The sequence below is a fragment of the Lethenteron reissneri genome, chromosome 39 (genome assembly GCF_015708825.2).
Source record: "Lethenteron reissneri isolate LAM-NWPU_2019-01 chromosome 39, ASM1570882v1, whole genome shotgun sequence".
NCBI classification, from domain to species: domain Eukaryota; kingdom Metazoa; phylum Chordata; class Hyperoartia; order Petromyzontiformes; family Petromyzontidae; genus Lethenteron; species Lethenteron reissneri.
In genome coordinates, this window is record NC_083817.1 from 2,514,708 (window position 1) to 2,536,401 (window position 21,694).

Here is a 21,694-nt window from a genome sequence, read left to right on the forward strand (position 1 = left end):
AATTTAACTCTTTTCAACAACTGCAACAACAACAAAAAAACACGTTAATGGAGAGAATGAATGCTTCGTCAAACGCACTCCTGCATGAATTGTCTCCCCGTGCTATGCCACTCATGGTGGTTGTTTTGACGCCACACTTTACCACCCTGGTCAACATGGGTTGGGTGAAAACAGGGGGCTCAATGGGCGGTCTACATCTCGTTCTTCAATGATGTTAGCATTGGCTGGGAACCAAAGTCTTCTCTCACGGTTCATAAGCATCGCGCCATCGCTCCAGTGGATTTCCATCCGCAAAAAGGCATTTTCACGGATCGATTGTGGCCACGCATGAGTCACAGATAATAGGGCCATAAATAAGAGGCGTTACTCTCACTATATTACAGAATCAACTTGGTGGGGCGGTACTCTACATAGTTTGAGAATGAGTGTGTCTCATTAAGTGCTTATTTTAAATCGTGTCACCGCATCCTGGCGAGAGGATGCACATTGCCTCATCTGCGATATATCACGCATGACCGTATCGCCACTCGAAGCGCGATATTGATCGTGAAGCCGAACCAATCCATAAACCGCCATTCGCTACTAGGTGGCGGCGACGTCACCACGGCGCTTGTGCCAGGCTAAGTGCACTTTATGTCCACGTGAAGTGTCGAACGCCCGCTGCCAGGTCGAGGGACAGACCGAGGTGCCGTGGGTTGACTGAGATGACTGGCTGATGCACTCCACCTGTGCCACCGACTGTACCAACCGCATACCCCCACAGTCCCCGCACACCCCTTACCACTGCTGCGCCCGTGCACTGCCCACGCCACCTTCACCAACTCCAACCACAACCTGTCCAACCCCCGTGTCCAGGGGAAGGGGGGGGAGCCTGAAGACGAAGGGGCGGGTCTTAAAAAGGAAAGGCGCAGTGACAAAATGGAGTGGGGCTTATGGAGTAAAGGGGGTGGGGCATAAAAAGGAGGCAGGGCCTACAGAGGTTGGATCTTGTGTTATTTAAGGTAATAATGCAGCAGGCAGCCACAGGCCAACTAATGTACTTGCTATGTATCAGTTTCATGAGTCTGGAATGGACAATTGTGGCCACGATTGCACTTGCTGTTGATGGGGTTTTCAAGGCTTTTAAAGGGATAGGAGTTGCACGTTTAGAAGTTAAAGCTGGTTTGTCGCTTCTTGAAAATTATATCCACCCCGTGTAAATGCATCCAGGTAAACCGGTTTAAACTGAACGGACTAACGAGCTCTCAGGTGTGTTATCTGGTTGTGCTACGTGTTGTTCCGGAAAGATGTGATGTTTCGCCCCACGTGGTGGGAGTTTCTTCAAAAACTGCTGAAACGTCGGACATCGTGGCGAACACATGGCAGAACACAAAAACACATCACAGATTCGTAAAGCACAACCGCGGAAACCTAGTGGTGATGGGATAAAATCCGATATTTATTTTTTGAGAATAGGTCAAAACGGTATTGACTGACATCATAAGAAACAGGATTGCACTATAAATGAATAAAAATATTTGACCATTTCAAATATTTATGCCCTAATTTCAAGATATGAATACAAATAACACATCACTTGGGACGCTGATTAAAAATTCTTACTTTCGTATTATGCACTACTCTTATCGCTGCATCACTGAATAATAATTTACTTATTTATCCAGGAAAGCCAAACTGGGCCATATGGCTCTTTTTCAGGAGGGTCCTGCAATTTAATCTTTATTTAAAGATGTTTTCAGCCACCTAATGAATGTTTTATACAAGTCGGAAGAAACCGGAGCACCCGGAGAAACCCCACGTGCGCGAGGGGCCAACACCGTCTCCTTACGGATGGAAACAGATGGCGATTAGTCCACTCACTGAGCTGCCTTCTCCTGGCGAACCAGGGCATGGCACCTTGACGCCCACGGAAAAGGAGTTTCACACCATTTGCGTAATCCACCAACCCTCGCCTCCACACTTATCATTTACAGGCATTCATAGCAACCACGGTCATTCAATACAACATTAAAGAATGTTTATTTTTAGATTAATTGTACTGCATGTAAGAGGTAAAAGTACAGCAATTATTGGGAAACCATCATCAACCATCATTACTGGCAGGAGTTGGCACACAATTTGTCGCAAAAAAAATTAGTTGCCAAAATCTGGACAAATCTGGTTAGTGCTGCCCCTACTGGGTAACTGCGTTGGCACCTTCCAAGCAGACCATACGTCAGATTACACGGCTCATCATCAGCCATGGTTAATCCACTGGTGGATGAAGGCTTCCCCAAGCTGCTGCCATCGCTCATGGTACCTCAATGTACTAATGAACATAGCACCTGCACACGAGCTGATGTTATTGCTCCACGAGTTCAAAGTCATGGCAGGACAAACAATGGATATTTTCCTTGGCTGAGATAGAACGTTGTCACTATGCCAATGCCGTACCTAACGTAGCCTGTAAACGTTGCATCACGGCCCTGCGTGCGCTTCCTCTACGAGCGTGCGGCGTTCTCCACCTCCCGCATCAGACGCAGACACTGCTCCTCCTGCCAGGGCAGGGCCACGCACTGCACCGAGAGCGGGAGGCCCACCCCTCCAGCCACCGCCTGCAGCCGCGCACGAAGGGAGGGGGCACACGGGGCGGCAGGAGTGAGCACGTGGGGTCCATGTGGTGTGGCTTAGCGCCCCGGGTGCTGGGGTGGGGGGGCTCCTCGAGTGATGGTTTTTGAGCGAAGCAGGAGGGGTCTTGTGTGGCACGGTTTTTGAAGGATAAGGGGGTGGGGCCCGGGGTACCCATGTGGTGTGTTGGTGGGTGTCGGATTGGGGATTCCATGTGGTTTTCAGTAACTTGGAAGAGAGAACAGTTGGGGGTAGGGATGAGAGGGGGGGGGCGCTGACAAAATATCATGTTTCCAACAGGTTTTTTCCTTTCTAAAGCACGTCAACCATCTTGACAGCAACCCTGCCAAATGAAGCGTACCCAAAGCAAATGGCTCGGATGTCTATAAAGGACCACATTTACGGGCGTTACGGCAGGGCAGTGCAGAATGTGCAGGCTCTGCGGGTAGGAGTTGTCACAAACCTTGGGAAAGGCCTTTTCCCAGATATCCCCGTAGTGGCCTCGGTACTCGCTGAGTTCTTGCTCATCCTGCACAGTGACCGTCCCCATCGGAACCACACCAGCCGGGAAATTCAGCAGGTTGTACAATATGTGGAAGACTGTGAGCGCTGGTAGAGGGAGCACAAAGGTTCATAAAAAAAGCATTCTTTTGAACATTGAACAACACATGTGAATGTATAAAGCATCTCAATGTCATATGCTATGCTGTGCAAAAAAGCAAGAAGTGCATTATTAGATCGTGGAGAAAGTCAGATTTTTTATTTGTCAAAATACGATTTTTTTATGCTTTATTTTTTTACTTAATGTAATTTTAAATAACTGCTCGCAGAGTATTTAAGGAACATTTGTTTAAATTGGTTGCAATACAGTGCTTTTAAATTAGCATTTTATACTCCACAAGCTCCAACCAATGTGCGCTATGAACCCAGCGATCCCCAGGTCAAACTAACATTGGTAGATAGCGATATCCAATCCAGTCCTGGCCTCCCCCTACACCAAAGCATATTAAAGTATGATCAAACCCCTGCCACAATCGACACAAGAATGGGGAGGCATTCATCCAGCAGCAGATTAACAAAGCTAGCGTGCAAGTGAGAATCGAGAGGTGGGGGCGTGAGGTGGCCTCACCACCGAGCTTTCCACTGTGGCCGATCTTTAGAGCGGGGCCCAGCGCCGGGCACAGGAGCACTTCTATCCCCGCCACCCTCCACGCCGAAATAAACTCGGTGCGGTACGCCTGCCAAGCAGAGGCACCCACCGACAACGTAGAATGTAAACGACCTTCGTGTTGCATTGGTGTTCACGTTTCTCAAGTTTATTTTGTTTAACCAGGGGTGAGAACTCGTTTTCCAAAGTGAACCTGGCTCACCGGAATTACAAAAGCAAAACAAATAAACTGAAGTAAATCGAAATCAAAGGAAAACACCACTCAGGTATTCGTGACTTACTGACTGCACATCTCGAAAAGTGCAACCAAATACTGCGCTTTGTTTTGATGAAACTCATTGTGATTATACTTAAACAAAGCAGTCAAATATTTCCCTTATTTCCATTGTGCATTCCAAATTTCCGTGCCAAGCGACATTTATTTGTGTATTTCTTATCAACACACATTTCAAGATAGCTAAGAAAAGTCAAGGTTGATAAGAACCCGTGTTCTTTAAAAATAGTGCAGCATTATCTGTTTTACCATCACGGCCACTATCAATCTACCTCAATTGCTGTATGGAGTTTCCACAGTGCTGCAACATTTCTGTAAAAAAAACAAAAAGATGAGAAGATTTTAAAAGTCTGTGTGATTGATGTAGTGGCAGAAAGTGTCAGTCAGCTTTATTTGCAAATTTCAAAGCTCCTTTTCTTCACAATAAATAACATCGCCTGAATGCATGTGGTCTGTGCTAGTAAGAGGCCACGTGGGTTTATTATTTTCTGTGGATATTTTTAAAAAATCCATAAAGTCTGCTCACTTTACTCCACCCTGCATGCGAAGTGCCTTGGACTGTCTTGGGGCCTGAGACACGAATACGCAGAAACACACGCTCACGTACATGACCCGACCAGCAATGTGACCGCATTTTCAACATTGGGACGTCATTAGCAACCTTTTCAAATTGCAGTATTCGGGAATGAGTCGCTTACAAAGGGTTTTGTGAGCACGCTGAGCAGCCAGGATAGAAGCTTTGGTATCCGGTACATGCTGATTTGGTAGTGCAGGTTAGGGTCAACCACATCCCCAGCACTGGAAACAACGAGAAGCACCACAGTTACTAAATCACCCGCGTCAGCGAACAGACGCCACTCAAATGAAACATAAAGCAACTAAAAATTATCTGCGTAGAAATACAATTTTTTTTTATATAGAATTGCTTGTGAAAAATCCTTCAAGCGGCCTCATCATTTGCACTGTGGGCGGCACATTTTCCACTCTGCAGTGACACTCAAACTGATATATTAAATTCTGAGAGCTGGAAAATAGCCAAATCAAGTGTAAAACACCAAATATGAAGGCTTATCATATGAAGGCTTTATTGTGTCGTCACCGGCGACCAGGTTGAGAACCGAGATTAATCCTGCGAGGCTGCCTGCAATCGGACCCAGGTGCCAGCTCAACGCTCTAAACCTCAGAGCCACCCGGTCACTTCCACACGCCTCCTCTTTGTGTCACCACGGCCCATCGTGCTCTACGTACAACTTCCCCAGCAGCGTCTCGGCACCGTCGGCGAAGAGCGCCTTCATGACCAACTCGGTGAGGCAGTATTCCAGGCGTGGCGGCTCAAACGGGATCAACTGCACACGCGGCGAAAGCACATCCCATTATTCACAACAAATTTAAATGCATGTGTGTGCACCATATTCCCAGAAAATGATTATCATGTTGCCTGCCCAAGGGCATGACCCTCACTCAAGCTCCCGCCTCCAATCTCATACGATCCCATTTCCTCTCTTCACCTAACATCAGGGCTTCATTTCAGCTGGGTATGTCCAGGTCAGTGACCCGGAAAATATTTCTTGACTTCCTAATTTAGGCCTAGTCACCAAGCCTCCACAGTCCTATATCTAGGCCTACTCCAGTCCACCAGTAACCCAGAAAATATACGGTGAGCAATTAAGCCTTGCCTCGAGTCACCACTCTGTCCTAGGGTACTTGAGTCATTACTATGCAAGGGAGAGCTGAGACGGTTCTCCTGTCTTCAACAGTATTTAGGTTGACCCAATACTAGATGGGATGTTGGGAGCTTATGCCATGGACCTGCCCTTGGCTGGACAATGGAATACAGTAGTTTACATAAATAATTGACATAGCAAATTCATTTTATACAATTTAACTTTATCCATGTCGAAAATGATGTGTTGTGGGGAGCAGCAGCGTCGTGGTTAGCGTGCTGTGCTCCCAACCCAGTGACACGAGATCAATTCCCACTCACTGCCAACATCGGTGATGAATAACTGAATCGGTCCTGGGCCACCTCTAGCTCTACTCAGCCTCAACATCAGAATTGGCGAGACAAAGGGGGCCAGGCATGGAGATGGCCACTCACCCAGTCGTGTGTCCTTCCGGCCTTAAATAGGTGTTCGCTACCGTCACTTGCACCAACACAGTCTGTTAAAAAGGCTCTAAAGGGGTTTTATTTATCTTTGTTGATATTCTAAGTTCTAATACGGTTGGGTTGCTGAATCGATGGAACCCGTTGAGACCGAACCTTGTGGCCGTTGTTCTCCAGCAGCGCCCGGGCTTCCCGCACAGAGCGCCTCATGCTGGGATTTGGCTGAATGAACCCATCGCCCTCATAGTAGCCAACCACCATTGGGCTCTTGTTCTCATAAATCTGAGTGCAAAATGACATGCAAATTACACGCGCTTGTTACACTTGAAAATGTAAACGTGTGTGTGTGTGTGGCATACTAACATGCAGCGCAAACGTGGACGATAGGAGAGACTAAGAAAGTAGAGTCTGGGAGACGAGAGTAGAGGCAGCTGGTGCGAAAAAATTAAGACAATCCAGTAATGAGATTGGATCGAAGGAAGCAGACCACGTGTGAGGGCCAATGAAGAGGTGGAAAGGCAGTGCTGACGATGATGTGGAGGGCCTAAGAAATAGGAGACAGGACTGGAGAATGATAGATAAGGCATGGAGAGGTACTGCCTATCAACCGACCCAGGCAATGCCTGGACGACACAGATACTGATGATTGCGCCTGTGTGTGTGTGGCACGTTGATAATGCAGATTAAACTGCGACCAACCTTCCTGTCAAAGGGAAGCGGGGGAACGGTTGGGTCCAGGGTGAACAACTTGGGACACAAGAGTGCCTCCATGCACAGGGCGAGACCGTCCACGTCGCGGGCTATTGGACCTGCCGAAGGTATCACTGCAACAGAGAAACGCGTGCGCCGTTAGCCTGCTCCACCCGGTAGCTGTGCAGAGCCACTCTGTTTCACGATGTCGGGCCTGTTTTCAGGTGGCGTCTCGCTGGAAGCGTGAGTGCTGCAGCCACACCCCGACAGAATCACTGCTGCTGGAATGTGGCTGCACAATAACAAATAAAATAAGCAAAACTAATTCAACTGGTGTGTACGGTGCCTTTAGACCGTACGGCCAAACAGACATGAACTCGACATGTAACATTCTTACCCCCTTTTTGTCCAGGGATGCTAGACTGTCCGCCTTTGTTACTGCGGGAAAAGTGAGATAAAGAACCGCAAGTATGAATCTGGGCTGATTTAGGATGCACAGTGCTTCTGTACTTAACGTACAACATTTTTTTGACACGTCACACACAACAATGCACTGCACAAGGCATAAAACAGAGCACTTGTTGCAACAGCACATCCACGTCTCACATCTCAGCGCATCGCACCCTACACTGATTATGCATACACACACTCAACTTGTGGACACAAGACAAAGGTCAGTTCGGGGTACAAAGGGCAGTGTGGCCAACAGGATGCCCAGCCACCATTGTCTCCCCAGTGGTGATGTTTACACATCACACCAGGTACTCAGTTCATGCTAAAATCGGCCCAAAGGAGGCCCAGGGCCAGTTCAGATAATCATCGCCAATGTTAATCATGAGCGGGAATCCAATTCCGCTTGGCAAGTTCATAGCGCAGTGCGTTAACCACAAAAACACACACACACTCAGCGCGCATACATACACAAAGACAAAGATCCCCCGTGTAGCCTGAACAGACTGTTGGGGCAAGTGCTGTTAGCGAGCACCTATGAAGCCAGCACGGCTCACAAGGGGGTGGGTGGCCAACACCACGCCCGGCCACCTTTATCTCTCCAGTAGCGATGTTTACACACCACACCGGGTACTCATTTGAGGCCGAGTCGACCTAGGGGATGCCCCTGACCAGTTCAGATAATTGTCACTGGTGTTGGCTGTTAGCGGGAATTGAACTCGGGTCGCCGGATTCGAAGTACAGCACGCTAACCGCGACACTACCACTCCCCTTACGCGCGCACACTCACACACACGCGCGCACTCACACACGCGCACGCACACGCGCGCGCACACAGCGTGCACAAACATCCTGTGAGCTGGGTGGTACCTAAGCCGCCCCCCCGTGGGCTTGAAGCCACAGATCCCACAGAATGACGCCGGGATGCGGATGCTGCCTCCGATGTCGGAGCCGATGCCCAGGATGGAGCCCCCACCCCCGATGAGTGCCCCCTCTCCCCCAGACGACCCCCCCGGGGAGCGTGCCGCGTCCATCGGGTGGCTCGTCTGCCCGAAGATGGGGTTACTGCATTCAAAGCTGTGGCACAGTTTGTTGAAAGAATCACACAACTCGATGCACATCGGTAAGAAAGATCACTCTTTTGTACCATGACGCGTGTTCTATTTACAGGGACAATGTCAGACCATTCCCCAGTGCAGCATGCCTACACTTTATTGCCAAGATGAGGGAACGCACAGTAAGAGGTCTGTGGCAGTAAGATGGCCTGCGATGCGACACACTCTCTGAAAATACCAAAGTTTGACCTGCTGCCTTCACTTAAAGAAACAAATAACATCCTGGCATGGCCCCTGGTGCACAGAGACGTCTGTCCACTGTGGATAAAGTGGGATTTGAGAGGTTTACCTTAACAAGGACTGTGGCACATTTGTCTTTGCAAATACCACGGCACCCTGGTGCTTTAGAACCTTTGCGATGACACAATCCTCCGCGGCAAGGCTCTCCACCCCGCAAATCAAACCGCAGGTCGAGTAGCAGCCCTGCACAAGACAATCAGAAGTTTTGCAAAAAATACAAATTGAGAAATACGATATTCATCGCCATTTCAGCTTGCTCTTTTGTGATTTATTGACATTGCGGTTAAATCTTACAGCCAGGATATACAGCTCGGATGTAACATCCTGTTTTGCAAGACCGGCGTATAACAAAGCCACCATTGACACTGCTCGTTAAATACACATTACAAAACAATAGAATGGTAAAACACGACACGTCACATGCATGAAATGCAAGGGATGCTAAACATCTCAAATGACGTGAGAATATTTTTCCACTGACACAAGTCATGGGCCTTTCATCAGGGCTTACTTCTTCACTGGATATTTTCTGGGTCGCTGGTAGCCTCGAGTAGAAATGTGACAAGTCGCCACAGTCATAGCAAGAGGTATACAGAACATTTATTTATACTGGAGGAATCCGAAGAGCTATAAAGCTCTTTTTCACACATGTCCAGTAGGGGTGGGTAAGAACGTTACAACAACAAACAGTACAAAAACATGATAGTAGTGCAAAGTTCAAGAAAGGTAAACAAATTAAGAAAAGTAAAATCATACTGACTGTGGTGTGCCGGATGTACAAATATTCCACCCAGACAGACCCGGCCAAAATTAAGCCCTAGTTTTTATTGAAGTCACGTCATGAAGAGGCTTCTCACTGTCACCTGGATGTCATAGTTCTCCTTGATGCTGACCGGCACCCCGTGCAAGAGGCCCCGGCTGGAGGCATTCACTTTCTCCAGAGCCTGAGCCTGTGTGAGGCTTTCAGGAAGAAACTGAACAATGCAGTTGGTCTTCTCATCCACCTCCAGCGCCTGGCAGCAGTCACCCACACAAATATCAGCACTCAATACAAAGCCAAACAACCGCTCACAGCTGTGTTGAGAAATGGATGACAGAAGAAACAATGTAAATATACGTTTAACCCCTCTCTGGACATAACCTTGTGATAAAATTTCATGTTTTTATTTATTTACTGCCTCATACAAAATGAAAGATATACAAATTTCCACCAATTTTTGAAATATATTTTTTGGCTGCGACTTAGCGTCGACGATTCTACTGTGTGAACAATGCAGGAGACATGAACCAAAGGCTCTGCTCAAGGAACTTCTCCCATATTGGCTGCTGCGCCTGCAACCCCAACCTCATCAATCAAGGGCACATTGCCTCCAGCGAAACAAATTCTCATTTTCACCGTGCAGCCTCCAAGCGCGACCTCCCAGGGGATGCGCGGCCGCCACTGGGGAAACCGCAACACCCTAAACAATCTGCTTAAAACACATCTCTAACAGCCGCCACCGACCAAGCCAACCCTCTCTGAACAAAGCAATCTGGTTAAGAGCGAGTTGCCGTGAATGCACGAGGGATAGACCCTCAAGGTAGGAGATAGGCAATGCGTGAACGTGGCTAGCGGAGGGGAGCAAGATTGCCCAGTGGCGGTGAGACCAGAGCCAGCTGGTGGGAGGGGTGGGGGGTTGTTTTTGTGGAACTGCATTTCCAGGCTGTTGACCATGCTGTTTTCCCATATTCGAGAGGTATGGAGGTGAGTCGAGGAAGGCACCTTGAGCAGATATGTCCGCAGGACATCGCTGGGCAGCAGCTGGTTGTCCTGCAGCCTTTGGGTCAGCTCCTTCAGGGACAGCCCAAGTATCTCCTCCTTGGCCTCAACGCCTGCAGCCTGCAGCGGGAAACACTGCAGTGAAAAAACATCGTGCAGCTCTGGAAATCATCGCCACGCCAATCAAGGATTGTTTTAATGGTGCTCACGGGGTGTTGTAATGAGCGTGTTAATGGGCGTGCCGTTACTATGTTTCGGGAAAATAGGGGAAATAACCTGGGGTTAGCATACGTGTCGACCCTAAAGGGTTCAAATCGGCGAGACCACTCCATGAAAACATTGGCAAGAACTCAGACATTCAGAGTGAACCCCAAGAAACGGAGGGATACTCAAGAAACGGAGGCACAGAAACCTGTCTCACATATACTGTTGGCGAAATTGTTTTTACAGGGCTTCTTATTAAATGAGTTTGCATCGCAGTAATGGGCTAACGTACGCGACTGAGTGAAAACGCCCATAGTGAATGAAACCGTTGATAATTGTTACTAGTTTGCTGTTTTCTCGTAGAAAGGTTGCAGGTAAAGACAACAACTTCTGGAGCTGACCCTTCACATGAGACCTCAACCATCGGCGGCAGTTGCTGGGCCCCTGCAATGAACGGGGGCGGTGTGATTGGTGAACAAATCACGGCGTGAGACCCTCAACATCGTGAGAAATCCGTCTCAAGGGTAATCCTTGAGACTTCACATGTATGAGTTTGGGATAGGATTAGAGCTACGGTGTTAACAGCACCAGTGCCACATTGACAACACTTGTGTTGGGGCCTATAAAATGCTCTCTTAGCCTGCCATCGGGTCTGCGTTCATCTGTTTTATGTTTTATCTGTGTGTCTATGTCTCTCCACGTCTGTGTCCCTACTGCACGTCTTATAGAATAAAAACGCTGACGTAACTATATACACAAAGATCCCCCGGACGGTTGGGGCAAGTGCTGTTCGTGAACACCTATGACACCTATGCAGGCCGGCACGGCACACACACACACACATAGGTGTGTGTGTGTGTGTGGTCAACTCCACTCCCGGTCGCCTTTGGCTCCCCAATGCTGATGTCTTACACACCGCACCAGGTATTCATTTGAGGCTGAGCCGACCTGGGGGAGGCCCAGGCCCGGTAAATATATTCGGGAATCGAACTAAATTTGCCGGGTCCGTTGCGCAGTACAGCCCTCCCTTGCAAAAAGATGATTTGTGCAACCGGGGTTACGAATACATTCGTATACAGTAGTTACACATTGGGTTGACACTGGCTAGGTGCTGGCAGGTTACGGTACAGACCTCGGTGTTACGGGTTTAACCGAGATGACCGACAGATGCATCGCCTGTGCTCCCGGGATACTGCACCACCTCACTGCGTTTTAGCCGCCCGGCGCTCCGCTCGTTGTTGTGAGCGTCGCTTCTCTGCCCTCCGCTGTTGTTGGAGGGCGACTGCCACCCAATGAACTACCACTTAGCGTCCTTCAAGATGAACCGACGCGGTACAGAAAGATGTGTGGGCTCGTTGGACTTAGAGAGACAACGCATGCTGTATACGGGCAGTCCTCGATTCACGAACGGGGGTCAGTGCCCGTGGCTGGTTCGTAAGTCGGATAGTACGTAAGTCGGAACACAATAATGTACTGTATTTAAATACACGTACGGTCAATGTTTTAAAACGTGCTACGGTCCAACAATAAAGTGAAGCGTTGTTACACTCGTAAATATTAAGAAATGTTGTATGTAATACGGTAATAAATACTGTATATTTTTTAAGCTTGGTGGTGTTCATTCAGACGCTGTCTTTCCGACAGACCTGTTCTTCACCTGAGGACGGCTGCTTGCGTTGTGGCCGAAACGTCGTGAGAATTGTATTTTATTATGTTTTATCTTTATTATTTTATTATTTCCCTTCTACGTGACTTTACCGAAAGAACCAAGAAGATAAATACTGTATAGTAGATAAAATATAAAATAAAGTAACATACCTTGAGTCATGATGCTGGCTTGCCTGTCGGAAGGAGCTTAATGAAGTCTCCACGATTGCACACACAAACGCACGATTGCACACACATGCGTGTTTGTGTGTGTGCGCACACACAAAAACGCACGTGCGCGTTTACGCACGTGTGTGTACGCGCACACACGCACGTGCACGTGTGTGTACGCACGTGTGTGTACGCGCACACACGCACGTGCACGCGCACAAACGCAAAGACCCCCCGTACAGCCTTAACAGACTGTAGGGGCAAGTGCTGTTAGCGAGCACCTATGAAGGCCGGCACGCCACACGAGGACGGTGACCAGCATCCACGCCCGACCGCCTTTGTCTCCCTAGTGGCGATGTTTACACACCGCTAAATCGGGTAATAATAAGGCCGAGTCGACCTAGGGGAGGCCCAGGTACCGGTTCACGTAATCGTCAGTGGGTGTTGGCCGTGAGCTGTTCGCCGGGTAGCGCAGCGCAGCGCTCACCCGCGCGGGCACACGACCGCGTCCCAAGCGCGAGTTCGCATTTGCAAATCAACGTTGTTGACAACAACAACATCAACAACAACAACATCTCATGCGAGCCGATTCCCGTTAACGAGTGCGAGCGTTCGCCAAGACCGCCCGCAATGCAACGGACCAGGCCGGGTCTCAGCTCTGCCCGGGCCTCGGTCCTGCGGTGTCTGGGGCCGCGGGCTTTGCGGCTCCACTCGAGGCGGCGACTCGAGCCCAGGGCGGCCCGGGCGACGAGGAGCGCCGCGCAGACGCCTCCCGTCACCAACACGAGGCCCCTCGGCGTCCGCACGAGGTCCCACGGCGTCCAGGAGACCCCCAGCCAGTCCTGGTCGCCCCACATGCCCCGCAAGGCGCCCGGCACCTGCATTTGTGGCGTCTGTGGCTGGACTCTGCCGTGCGTCTGTGCACGTGGCCGGCTAAATATACACACACTGTCTAGATTGTAGAGTCAGATATACACTGTCCTGTGTGGGCCAAGTACGGTAATTATACCTGGAACCTCGCCCTTGGGACGTTGCACTCGTTTAAGGGTGGCCGCATAACAACGCACATGGGTTGTGTAACACGTGGCAGAGAACACATCGGTATAAAGATGCAATTCCCTAATGTGTATTGGAATATCGTGAGACGTGATCTGTCCACTGAAGTGTGATGATGATGGTCATGGGGGGGGGGGGAGGTGTAGCCCTAGCGGTTGATGGGTTATGCCACTTTAGGGTTTGATACGTAGGCTTTTGCGACCAATATCCATAATACAGGGGTTGTTGTTTTGGGGTATTTTGCCCGACTCTTTACAGCTGACCAGACGACTTTGGAAGAAGTTGGAGTACCCACCCTTTACCCCTCCACACGCCACCTACCGATCGACTGCGATGTCCCCATCACGACTCGTGGGTTGGCCAGACACGTCGGAAGTATTTAATTATTTGTGAATATTAACCTCATTAAATTATACAGCGAAGCAGGAACACGTAGAGTCGAATGGGCTTACGCAGGCGAGGCATTTTTGTTCAAACCTTTAAATTTAATTTGGCTTGGGCAGGACACGTGCTGTAATTAATCTATTTGCAGCCAATTTCAATCCACGCCTGAATAAATGCCTCCCCCAGGCTCTGCCACCAATGGAGTTGTTTGACCATACTTCACAACATTGGAACCTCATTTGCCAGTAAAAATATGAGAATTGTTTTTTTACCCTTTTATCTGGCAACAAAACTGACACCTTTTTACAAGGAGTCATGTTTGCATAGACCACAATACCTGCAGTCATAATGCAAACAAAAAACATAACTCTGATAATGTATGCACTGTCCTTGAAATTGATTGGTCCACACCCAGGACAGCTTTCCTTAGAGCCTGGTCTCACATGGTGTTGGACCAGATGACGCCAAAAGGCGCATCAATTATCATACTTCACAAGTTTGGACATCTCAGGTTAACGGACGCGGTGCCCGTGATTGGTTAAGATATCACTCGCCACCCACGTACAGCCATGGCAGGGAACTGAACTCAGGTTGGCAAAGGTTTATAGTAGAGTGTGTTAGCCACTGCTCCAAACGCTGTAGTCTATAACACTGCGAATGTAAAGTGTGCAACAGTGGCCTTCTTTTAACAGGGCCTCTTCACCTTGACAAAATCTGCTATTTTTAATATACATTTTGTCCTGAAGCAGCGCTTAAAATCCTGAACAAGGTCAGACTGTTTATATTTTAAAGTGTCAAAGCTGTAGCTGTAACCAACCACCTGTGAAACGATAGCGTGGAGGAAAAAAATCAAGAGCATCAATCTCGGATAGTAAAAAATAAATTAAATGCAAAGGTGCGTTTATAATGAAACGGTTGCAACTATAAAGGGTACCTTCAAAAGAGCAGGAATAAAAGGACAAAGTGAGTCAAAATCAAGCTGGGCACATGAGGATTGGAAGTGACATGAAACGAGAGTGAGATAATCAGAGGCCGACCGGATGAAGTCTTCTTTATTTATGGGGTCCTCGTCTCGTTTTGAGGTGGAGACATTAAACAGCGTTCAAACGACCGTACAAGTCATACAGTGGGAGCCAAATTGAGATTGTGCCCAGTTTTATATTTTATTTTTCCCCTTGGTGCCTTTGACTTGTTATTGCTTGCAAAGTTCACAAGCCAAAAAAATATATTTCCCCGCCTGCTGAGATGATGCCACCAAACGACGCGGTTGTTTAATCACACCGATCAGCGCTGCGAGTCGTACGGAGAGCCACAGCACATTGCTTTAAAGGCAATTAGGGCGCTACAGGTACCATAAAAGCAACACCTGTGTTTATGCACAAGTTCTGTATATTCAGAGCATGCAAGATAAATCAAGTACAATACGCCAGAGGGCAGCGCAGTTAGATAAATTGTTATTCTGCACTTCTATGCCCGCGCGTCTATGCCCCTCCACCTTCACCAACCGGCAATGACAAACGTGATGAAGTATGGCCAGACACCAACACCCACGTGCCCGCATGGCAAGAAGAGGCCTTCATCCAGCAGTGGAGTGACAAAAGGATGTGCATTTGCAGGCATTTTGTGAAAAGTTGAGACTCGGTGAGGCTTCCCAGGTGAACAATCCGCATTAGGAGTATTAATACTCATTCCAAGAACAAGTCAATACCATGGATGTTCTCTTTGTATTGGATTTCATAACATTAGCGTTGAGCATGGTTCTCTTGCAAGTCTATTGAAATGTGCATGTACATTTATACCCTCACCTGTCTGAAACAGCGGAGAATGTTTTGAGGAAATAACCCTGAAGTTGCCCGGCTGCCCTGTCTAATCAAAGCAGGTCCCCCGTCACGGGCTGGATGGCATAGCAGGTTCACAATGGCCGTGTCGGTGCACCAAGCAGGCCCCGATAAGATTCTATATTCAAATCCTAGCAACCACCCATGAATTGATGGTCTTTTCACGGTTAGCAACCACCAGGCAAAATAATATTATTTTACGAAAATATATTCATTTCATTTCGCGAATTCAAGCTGCGAATGGAAAACACGTTTTGGTTTGATGTGACAAACATTGTGCAAAGCATAATCAAATGTGTGCGACTAGTTTCCTTTAAAAAAAAAAGAGATCACTACGTTACTTCAGAACTAGTTATGCAATTTAACATTCCTTGACAATTCAACACGGGGCGCTAGCTTCGAGCACCTTGATCCAAGGGTTGACCACGAGATGCACACCCATACGCCACTGCAAGGAGTTCCACATCGAGCCCAATATCCAAGCCACTGGTTTTGCCAATCCAAACTGGGTTGGCCTCGCTTTCCTGGGACAGATCATAGCCTCGATGCCAATAGCCAATTGCAATGTTAGATCTATTGCCAAAAAAACAAGGGCTCGTCCTGGTTTTCACCTGAGGGCCAAACCCCCTCAGACGACATTAACTTTGCATTCTGAGACAAGTGGTTGTGTCATCTCACCGGACAATTAACCTCACTTCATTATCCCCGACACACACAGACACACGTACCCACCAACAGAGAAGCAAAACACACACAAAAATCAAAACATAACATTTTATTAAATAAATGAGTGGTGTCCCAGATATAAAATATTTGCCTATGTACAGCTTTAACCAACCGAATAATTGCGTGGTAGCAAAAAGACATGAACGCTACATCTAGTAAGTGGACACACGGCTGCAAGGTTTGAGCTGTATGAGCTGTACACTACACAGCAGTCCTGCGTGGTCACGAAGAGGCCCTGCGCGCTTGGCCAATGTGGCCGAGGCAACGAGTGAAAGTGAGGCGGACCAAGCAAGGGCCATACTTTCCGGAAACAAATCACTCCCCCACCCCAACACAAAGAGACTTCTTTTTCACTGTACAACTGAGCCGTGCAGAGCCAACACGGCGTGGTGCAGGAGGAGGTGGCCGGGTTGTTGTAAGCTGCTAAAGCAGAGCCGTTGCCGCTGATGTCACGCGTACTTAACGCATCTTTAGCCCAAGCCCGGACCCTGCTTAAGTCCTGAGCCAGATTCAAATGTCTTGTGAGGACACAATATTATGGTTTGGTTTGGGGTTCGGCTCGGCTAATATCGAGTGGAAACCCACCCGTAAACCTTGAGGGGCCTGCACTTGCCTCGGCTCGGATGTGCCAATGGAAAAAAAGGGTTCAAGAAGCTATTAGTCCTAACAGCGCTACATGCCTAATAGCGCTTACAGCACCACGAGATTGCGGCGACGGTGGGACATGGCAGGAGAGAGCACAGGGGCAGACTCCGCTTGCTGCGGCTGTGAAACCAAGGCCTCCATCCCAGAACCAGCTCAGCGCTGGCTCGTGTTACACAGAAAGGGGGTTCAGGCCCGTGCAGAGGGAACTTGCAGCCCAATCGCCGACGAGTGCTAATGACGTGGCAACGTCAGGCCACTCGAAGAGCCCCGCAGCATCACGAGCCAGGGCTGGTACCCCATTCACTGCTGCCACAACGCAGCCCGTTTCGTCAATCAGATGGGCCACCAAAACCTGCGATCGGTCCCCGCACGGGCCCTCCCGCAGACAGGATAGGGCACCGAAGAACTGCGGGGGCGACGTCAGAAACCACTCTGGGACATGGAGACCTTGGTCTTCATTAGTGTTGATTGAGAAAGTCACATCTTTGTTAGATTTCATTGTCAGCGTTTTTGTTGGTTGTTTAATTACTAAATGAAATCCTGATACGAAGGCTCGACGATAATTCCACAGGATGCCTTCGACCAGACTAAGACGAAAATGCCGGCGAGATGAACACTGCTCTCGATCACGCTCAAGCCCGTGGTGGAACCCGTTTTGCAGCGAGCCACCGGCCCTGGAGGCGATTCCCGTTTGTCATGGGGGGCCGACGGCCAAGGGGTCAATGACGCATCTGGTGCTGCCGATGTCACCTGCCGGGCTCGGCCCCACACAAGATTGCAGGCCCCTGACGCAAAGCTTCCAACAGAGCCAGTTCCATATCGCGTGGACCCAACGTTACCAAATAATTCAAGCCGGCTCAATTATACAACCGGCCACGCGCACTAAAACCAAATACTGCTTTCAAAACAGACAATAAAATAAATACTTTTTTTCCACACACACAAACTTTACAACCGGGTATGTTTACAAAAAAAGGCAGCAAAAAACTTACAAATGTTTTGGATTTTTTTTACTTTCAAGGTGATTGTTGTCCTTAAAGGAAAAGGGGGGAATACGTGAGGAAATGGAGCTATTTTGGGCAGCTCGAGGTATCAGGACGAACGTGAGGAGTGAGAATCCGCTGGGTGTTTCGCTTCCCGTGCTGCTGCTGTTTGCAAAGTCGCAGCAGCCCCCCCCCACCCCCCCCACCGGAAAAAAACGATTCTCGTTGGGGACCACACCGACGAAGATATCCCTCCCCAATTGTACTCTAGCACTGCAAATGTTCCTACTTCCATCATCCCTCTAAATTACCTCTAACAAGCACAGAATGTGAAAGCCAAACGTAAGTTTACAAAAAGCACGCATTGGGGCCGTTCTGCATAGCGCCAAAAAACTTTGTCCTCTCCGGCAGAAATACGGACTTCACACGCACCTCCGTTCTCCTGGTTGTCATGTATCCATAACTTAATTCACTACAAATTCAAGTATTGTTTACAATAAAAAAACAATATAAATTCACGACTCACCGTTCACGGCATAAATTAAATAATATTAATACTATACAGCAATAGGTGTCTATAGTGGCTGTGCATCGTTCGTATGTACATGGTAACTCTCGTTTGAATATAACGTGTTATCTATAAATATCCCTGAGGATGAAGCACATCACTTTAAAGATTCCTCCTCACGACTGTTTACACGGAGCGGAAATGGCTCGCCAAGAAAGCACGATTGTGTGACGTGTGCGGCACAGAAAGTACGAAACGCAACCCCCTTGGTTGACTGCGGAAGCAGAGGGAACAAAAATAAAAACGCATACACGAGGCTTTCTTAATAACAGGCAATGGCAACAACCTACCCAAGCACCCGCACTAGATGAGGAGAAGGCGGCGACAGTCATGGGCGCTTTGTTCATTGTTGTTTGCGGTGAGGGGAGCGCGATTTCCCACCTCGCGGGGAACACGCCACAGCACCCGGCACGACTCGCTCACAACATCGACGAATCCGTCGTCCCGCCAGAAGCCGCAGCGAGCAGGCCAAGCGCCCAGTGGGTGGGGGACTGGGGCTATCCTCTGGTCTCTTCCCATGCCCGTGTCCTCACGACCAGTGGCAAGAGAGCTGGGCTCGGTGGGCCCGGCCCAGATTCCCCACGGCAGCCTCATGTGGCCACGCCAGCGCTAACCGTGCAAGCGCTGTTCGTTTTAAACAAATCATGTTGTTCAATGCAGCTGCGCCGTGTTGCCCCGGGCCACCTTCATCGCCAGTCGTGACGTCACGGGGTCAGCATGGAAAACGCAGGGTCACCAGTTGGGAAAGACACGAGTGCCCGGCGACCCTCTCTCTCAGGTCAAATTTTAGGACTGTGTTTTTTGTGTAAATTATGAATAATAATAATACAGTATCTGAATACGTTTATGCCTTGTAACAAAAAATTACAATCACTTCAGTGCGGCTGTGAAGGGCAGGGGAAGGGTGAGAGGGATGAAGAGGGAGGGGTCAAGCCCACAGAGCCGTGCGCGACTCTTGAGACAGACATCGGGGCAAATATCGAGTCGCCGAACCGTTCCGAGAACCTCTCTAGCACGGCTTGGCATTCCGCTGGTCGTGAAAAATGCAGCACCAGAGAAGCAGGCCACTCATGGCACCGCCGCTGCCCAGTTTGTTTCAACTGACGCTTGCCACCAGGTGCTTCTGTTTTTGCATGCTCGGGTGCGAGGAGCGTGCGCCCTGCATCGCGACAGAACTAAAGCAGGGTTTCCCGGCTCTCTCTGGCTCATCCCACACAAAATCTCCATTTCAATTCCGAAGAACAATCTCTGAAATTGCGACGATGGAGCGGCCACGGGGCGGGATGCAGCGGGCAATGTGGCACACGCTTTAATAAGCGGTTTCTACTCGGGGAGAGCGTTTTAGGTTTAGAGGTGGCTTCGTTTTAAAACACAATCCAGCCTTCGAAGTAACCTCGCTCTGGTTTTGCTAAAGTTCCAGCCGAGAGGATCCGTATCAGGGCAGCCAAAACAATACCAGGGGAGCTGATGTTACCTCCTTTAAGCCAAAAAGCTGTGTGGGATCAACCCTTGCTCGGGGGGGGGGGGGGGGGGGGTATAAACAGAAAAAACATCAACAATGATCACTCTCCGCTGTGCAAATTATAAACCATGTTCAGCCTCCTGCACATCAAATTACCATGGGTGTGCGGTTTCACGCAAACACACACACACATATATATATTTATATATATCAACTCGTGGTTCACAAGACGTCCAAAAATCATCGTCGTCATCGTATTTTGTCTTTCGCCATTTTGTACCCAAGCCACGTCCGGCGTTGGCACGCGGCGGCGGCGGTCGCGTGGCCCGAGGACCGGCGGCGCCCCGACCGTCTCTACCCAAAGCGCTCGCGCACCAGCAGCATCAGCTTCTTCTTGCCCTTGTACGTCTGCTTGAGGCCATCGAGGAAGCGACCGAACTGCACGTGACCGTCGGGCGACAGGGAGAACGCCTCGCGCGCCTTGCACAGGAAGTCCACGAACTCGGCGTAGTGCCGCGGGGAGATGTGCGCCAGCCTCGAGTGGGCCGTGCGCACGTACGCCGACAGCGTCGTCTCCAGCAGCTGGCGCAGCGGCGGCTGCTCCGCCGGGAGCGGCATCGACGCCGCCACGGCGGCGGCCGCGGCGGCCGACGACCCCCTCGGGCACGCCGGGCGCCGGCTCAGGATGCCGGGCGGGCCCATGGTGCAGCGGCGCAGGACGTCGGCGAGGACCGTCGGGCACTCGACGCCCTTGATGACGAGCGGGATGATGGCGGCCAGCTCGTTGCGGCCGAGCGAGTGCGCGAGCGCGCACGCCCACAGCACATCGTTGACGGCGGGGTGCGTGTCCTGGTTGTGGGCGATGGAGAGGCGGGCGAGCGCCAGCGCCGCCAGCTTGTAGGCGCGCAGCGGGTAGCCGCGGTGGTCCATGAAGCGCGCCACCGTGAAGAGCTGCAGCCAGGCGAGGGCGCCGCTGTCGGCCGAGTCGAGCACCACGCGGTAGGCGGCGTCGAAGGCGCGGGGGTCGCTCTCGCACAGCGTGAGCGCCGAGTAGGCGCAGTTGGCGGGGTCGCGCACCGCGCACTCCAAGGCGAGCGCGCGGGCCAGCCCCGCCAGCTCCTCGGCGTGCCGCGGGAACTCGGGGCACAGGCCCGGCTGGTGCGAGCGTAGGCCGTGCGACGTGATGGCCGGCGCCACGATCGTGGTGGCCTCCACGGGCGTGAAGAACTGCTGCCAGCTCTGCATGAGGTTCACCAGCGCCTCCATGCCTGCCAGCGGCGGGGGGACACGCGACGACGAGGACACGCACGGTCACGCGCTCGCCCGGCCACGTGGCGCCTCGCCACTTGAGGGCTCTCCGGGGAAGTGGCTCAGCTTGTTGGAATCATAATTTGTCCCGGTATTACTTGCGCAAGTTTTTTTCTGATTTTACAAAACCGAATTGTGTTTGTCAACAGCCACTAATGGCGTTGAGTGCAGTGATCGACGTGTTTTAACAATAGCATCATCATTATAACGTCTCCGATTGGATGAAATACATCACGCGTTTGGTTATTTCTACCTAAATCTTTCTCTGTGCGTCCAAAGCACATTTATTTGACGA

The 21,694-nt window shown here is 50.0% G+C and overlaps 2 protein-coding genes across 3 annotated transcripts in view; both read right to left on the minus strand.

Moving 5' to 3' along the window:
- Positions 1-1,417: 1,417 nt before the first annotated feature.
- Positions 1,418-13,383, minus strand: FAAH (fatty acid amide hydrolase). Its single transcript, XM_061567605.1, has 15 exons — positions 13,071-13,383; positions 10,411-10,527; positions 9,512-9,661; positions 8,698-8,831; positions 8,164-8,370; positions 7,241-7,281; positions 6,853-6,977; positions 6,310-6,435; positions 5,298-5,395; positions 4,748-4,847; positions 4,576-4,619; positions 4,322-4,361; positions 3,737-3,845; positions 3,071-3,216; positions 1,418-2,594 (listed from the first exon to the last, which is right to left on the minus strand). Exons 1-15 carry the CDS (start codon positions 13,311-13,313, stop codon positions 2,481-2,483), a joined length of 1,794 nt encoding a protein of 597 aa, XP_061423589.1. The 5' UTR covers positions 13,314-13,383; the 3' UTR covers positions 1,418-2,480.
- A 3,084-nt stretch (positions 13,384-16,467) lies between these two features.
- Positions 16,468-21,694, minus strand: part of LOC133351846 (zinc finger SWIM domain-containing protein 5-like) — a 53,062-nt gene continuing 47,835 nt past the window's right edge. For both annotated transcript variants that reach the window (XM_061567410.1, XM_061567409.1), the window contains exon 14: positions 16,468-21,359. In XM_061567410.1, the coding sequence (XP_061423394.1) occupies positions 20,446-21,359 (914 nt within the window). In that variant the 3' untranslated portion in view covers positions 16,468-20,445. The remainder of the gene's footprint in view (positions 21,360-21,694) is intronic.

What these genes read in the sequence shown, in the direction of transcription:
- FAAH (XM_061567605.1), bottom strand. Translation starts at nt 13,313, where the DNA reads ATGCAGGTGCCGGGCGCCTTGCGGGGCATGTGGGGCGACCAGGACTGG. An exon ending in AGGAGAACTATGACATCCAG is followed by an intron (nt 8,832 to 9,511) that starts GTGACAGTGAGA and finishes TGTCTTGTGCAG; the next exon opens with GGCTGCTACTCGACCTGCGG. An exon ending in CGCATGCAGGGTGGAGTAAA is followed by an intron (nt 4,362 to 4,575) that starts GTGAGCAGACTT and finishes TTTTTTTTACAG; the next exon opens with AAATGTTGCAGCACTGTGGA.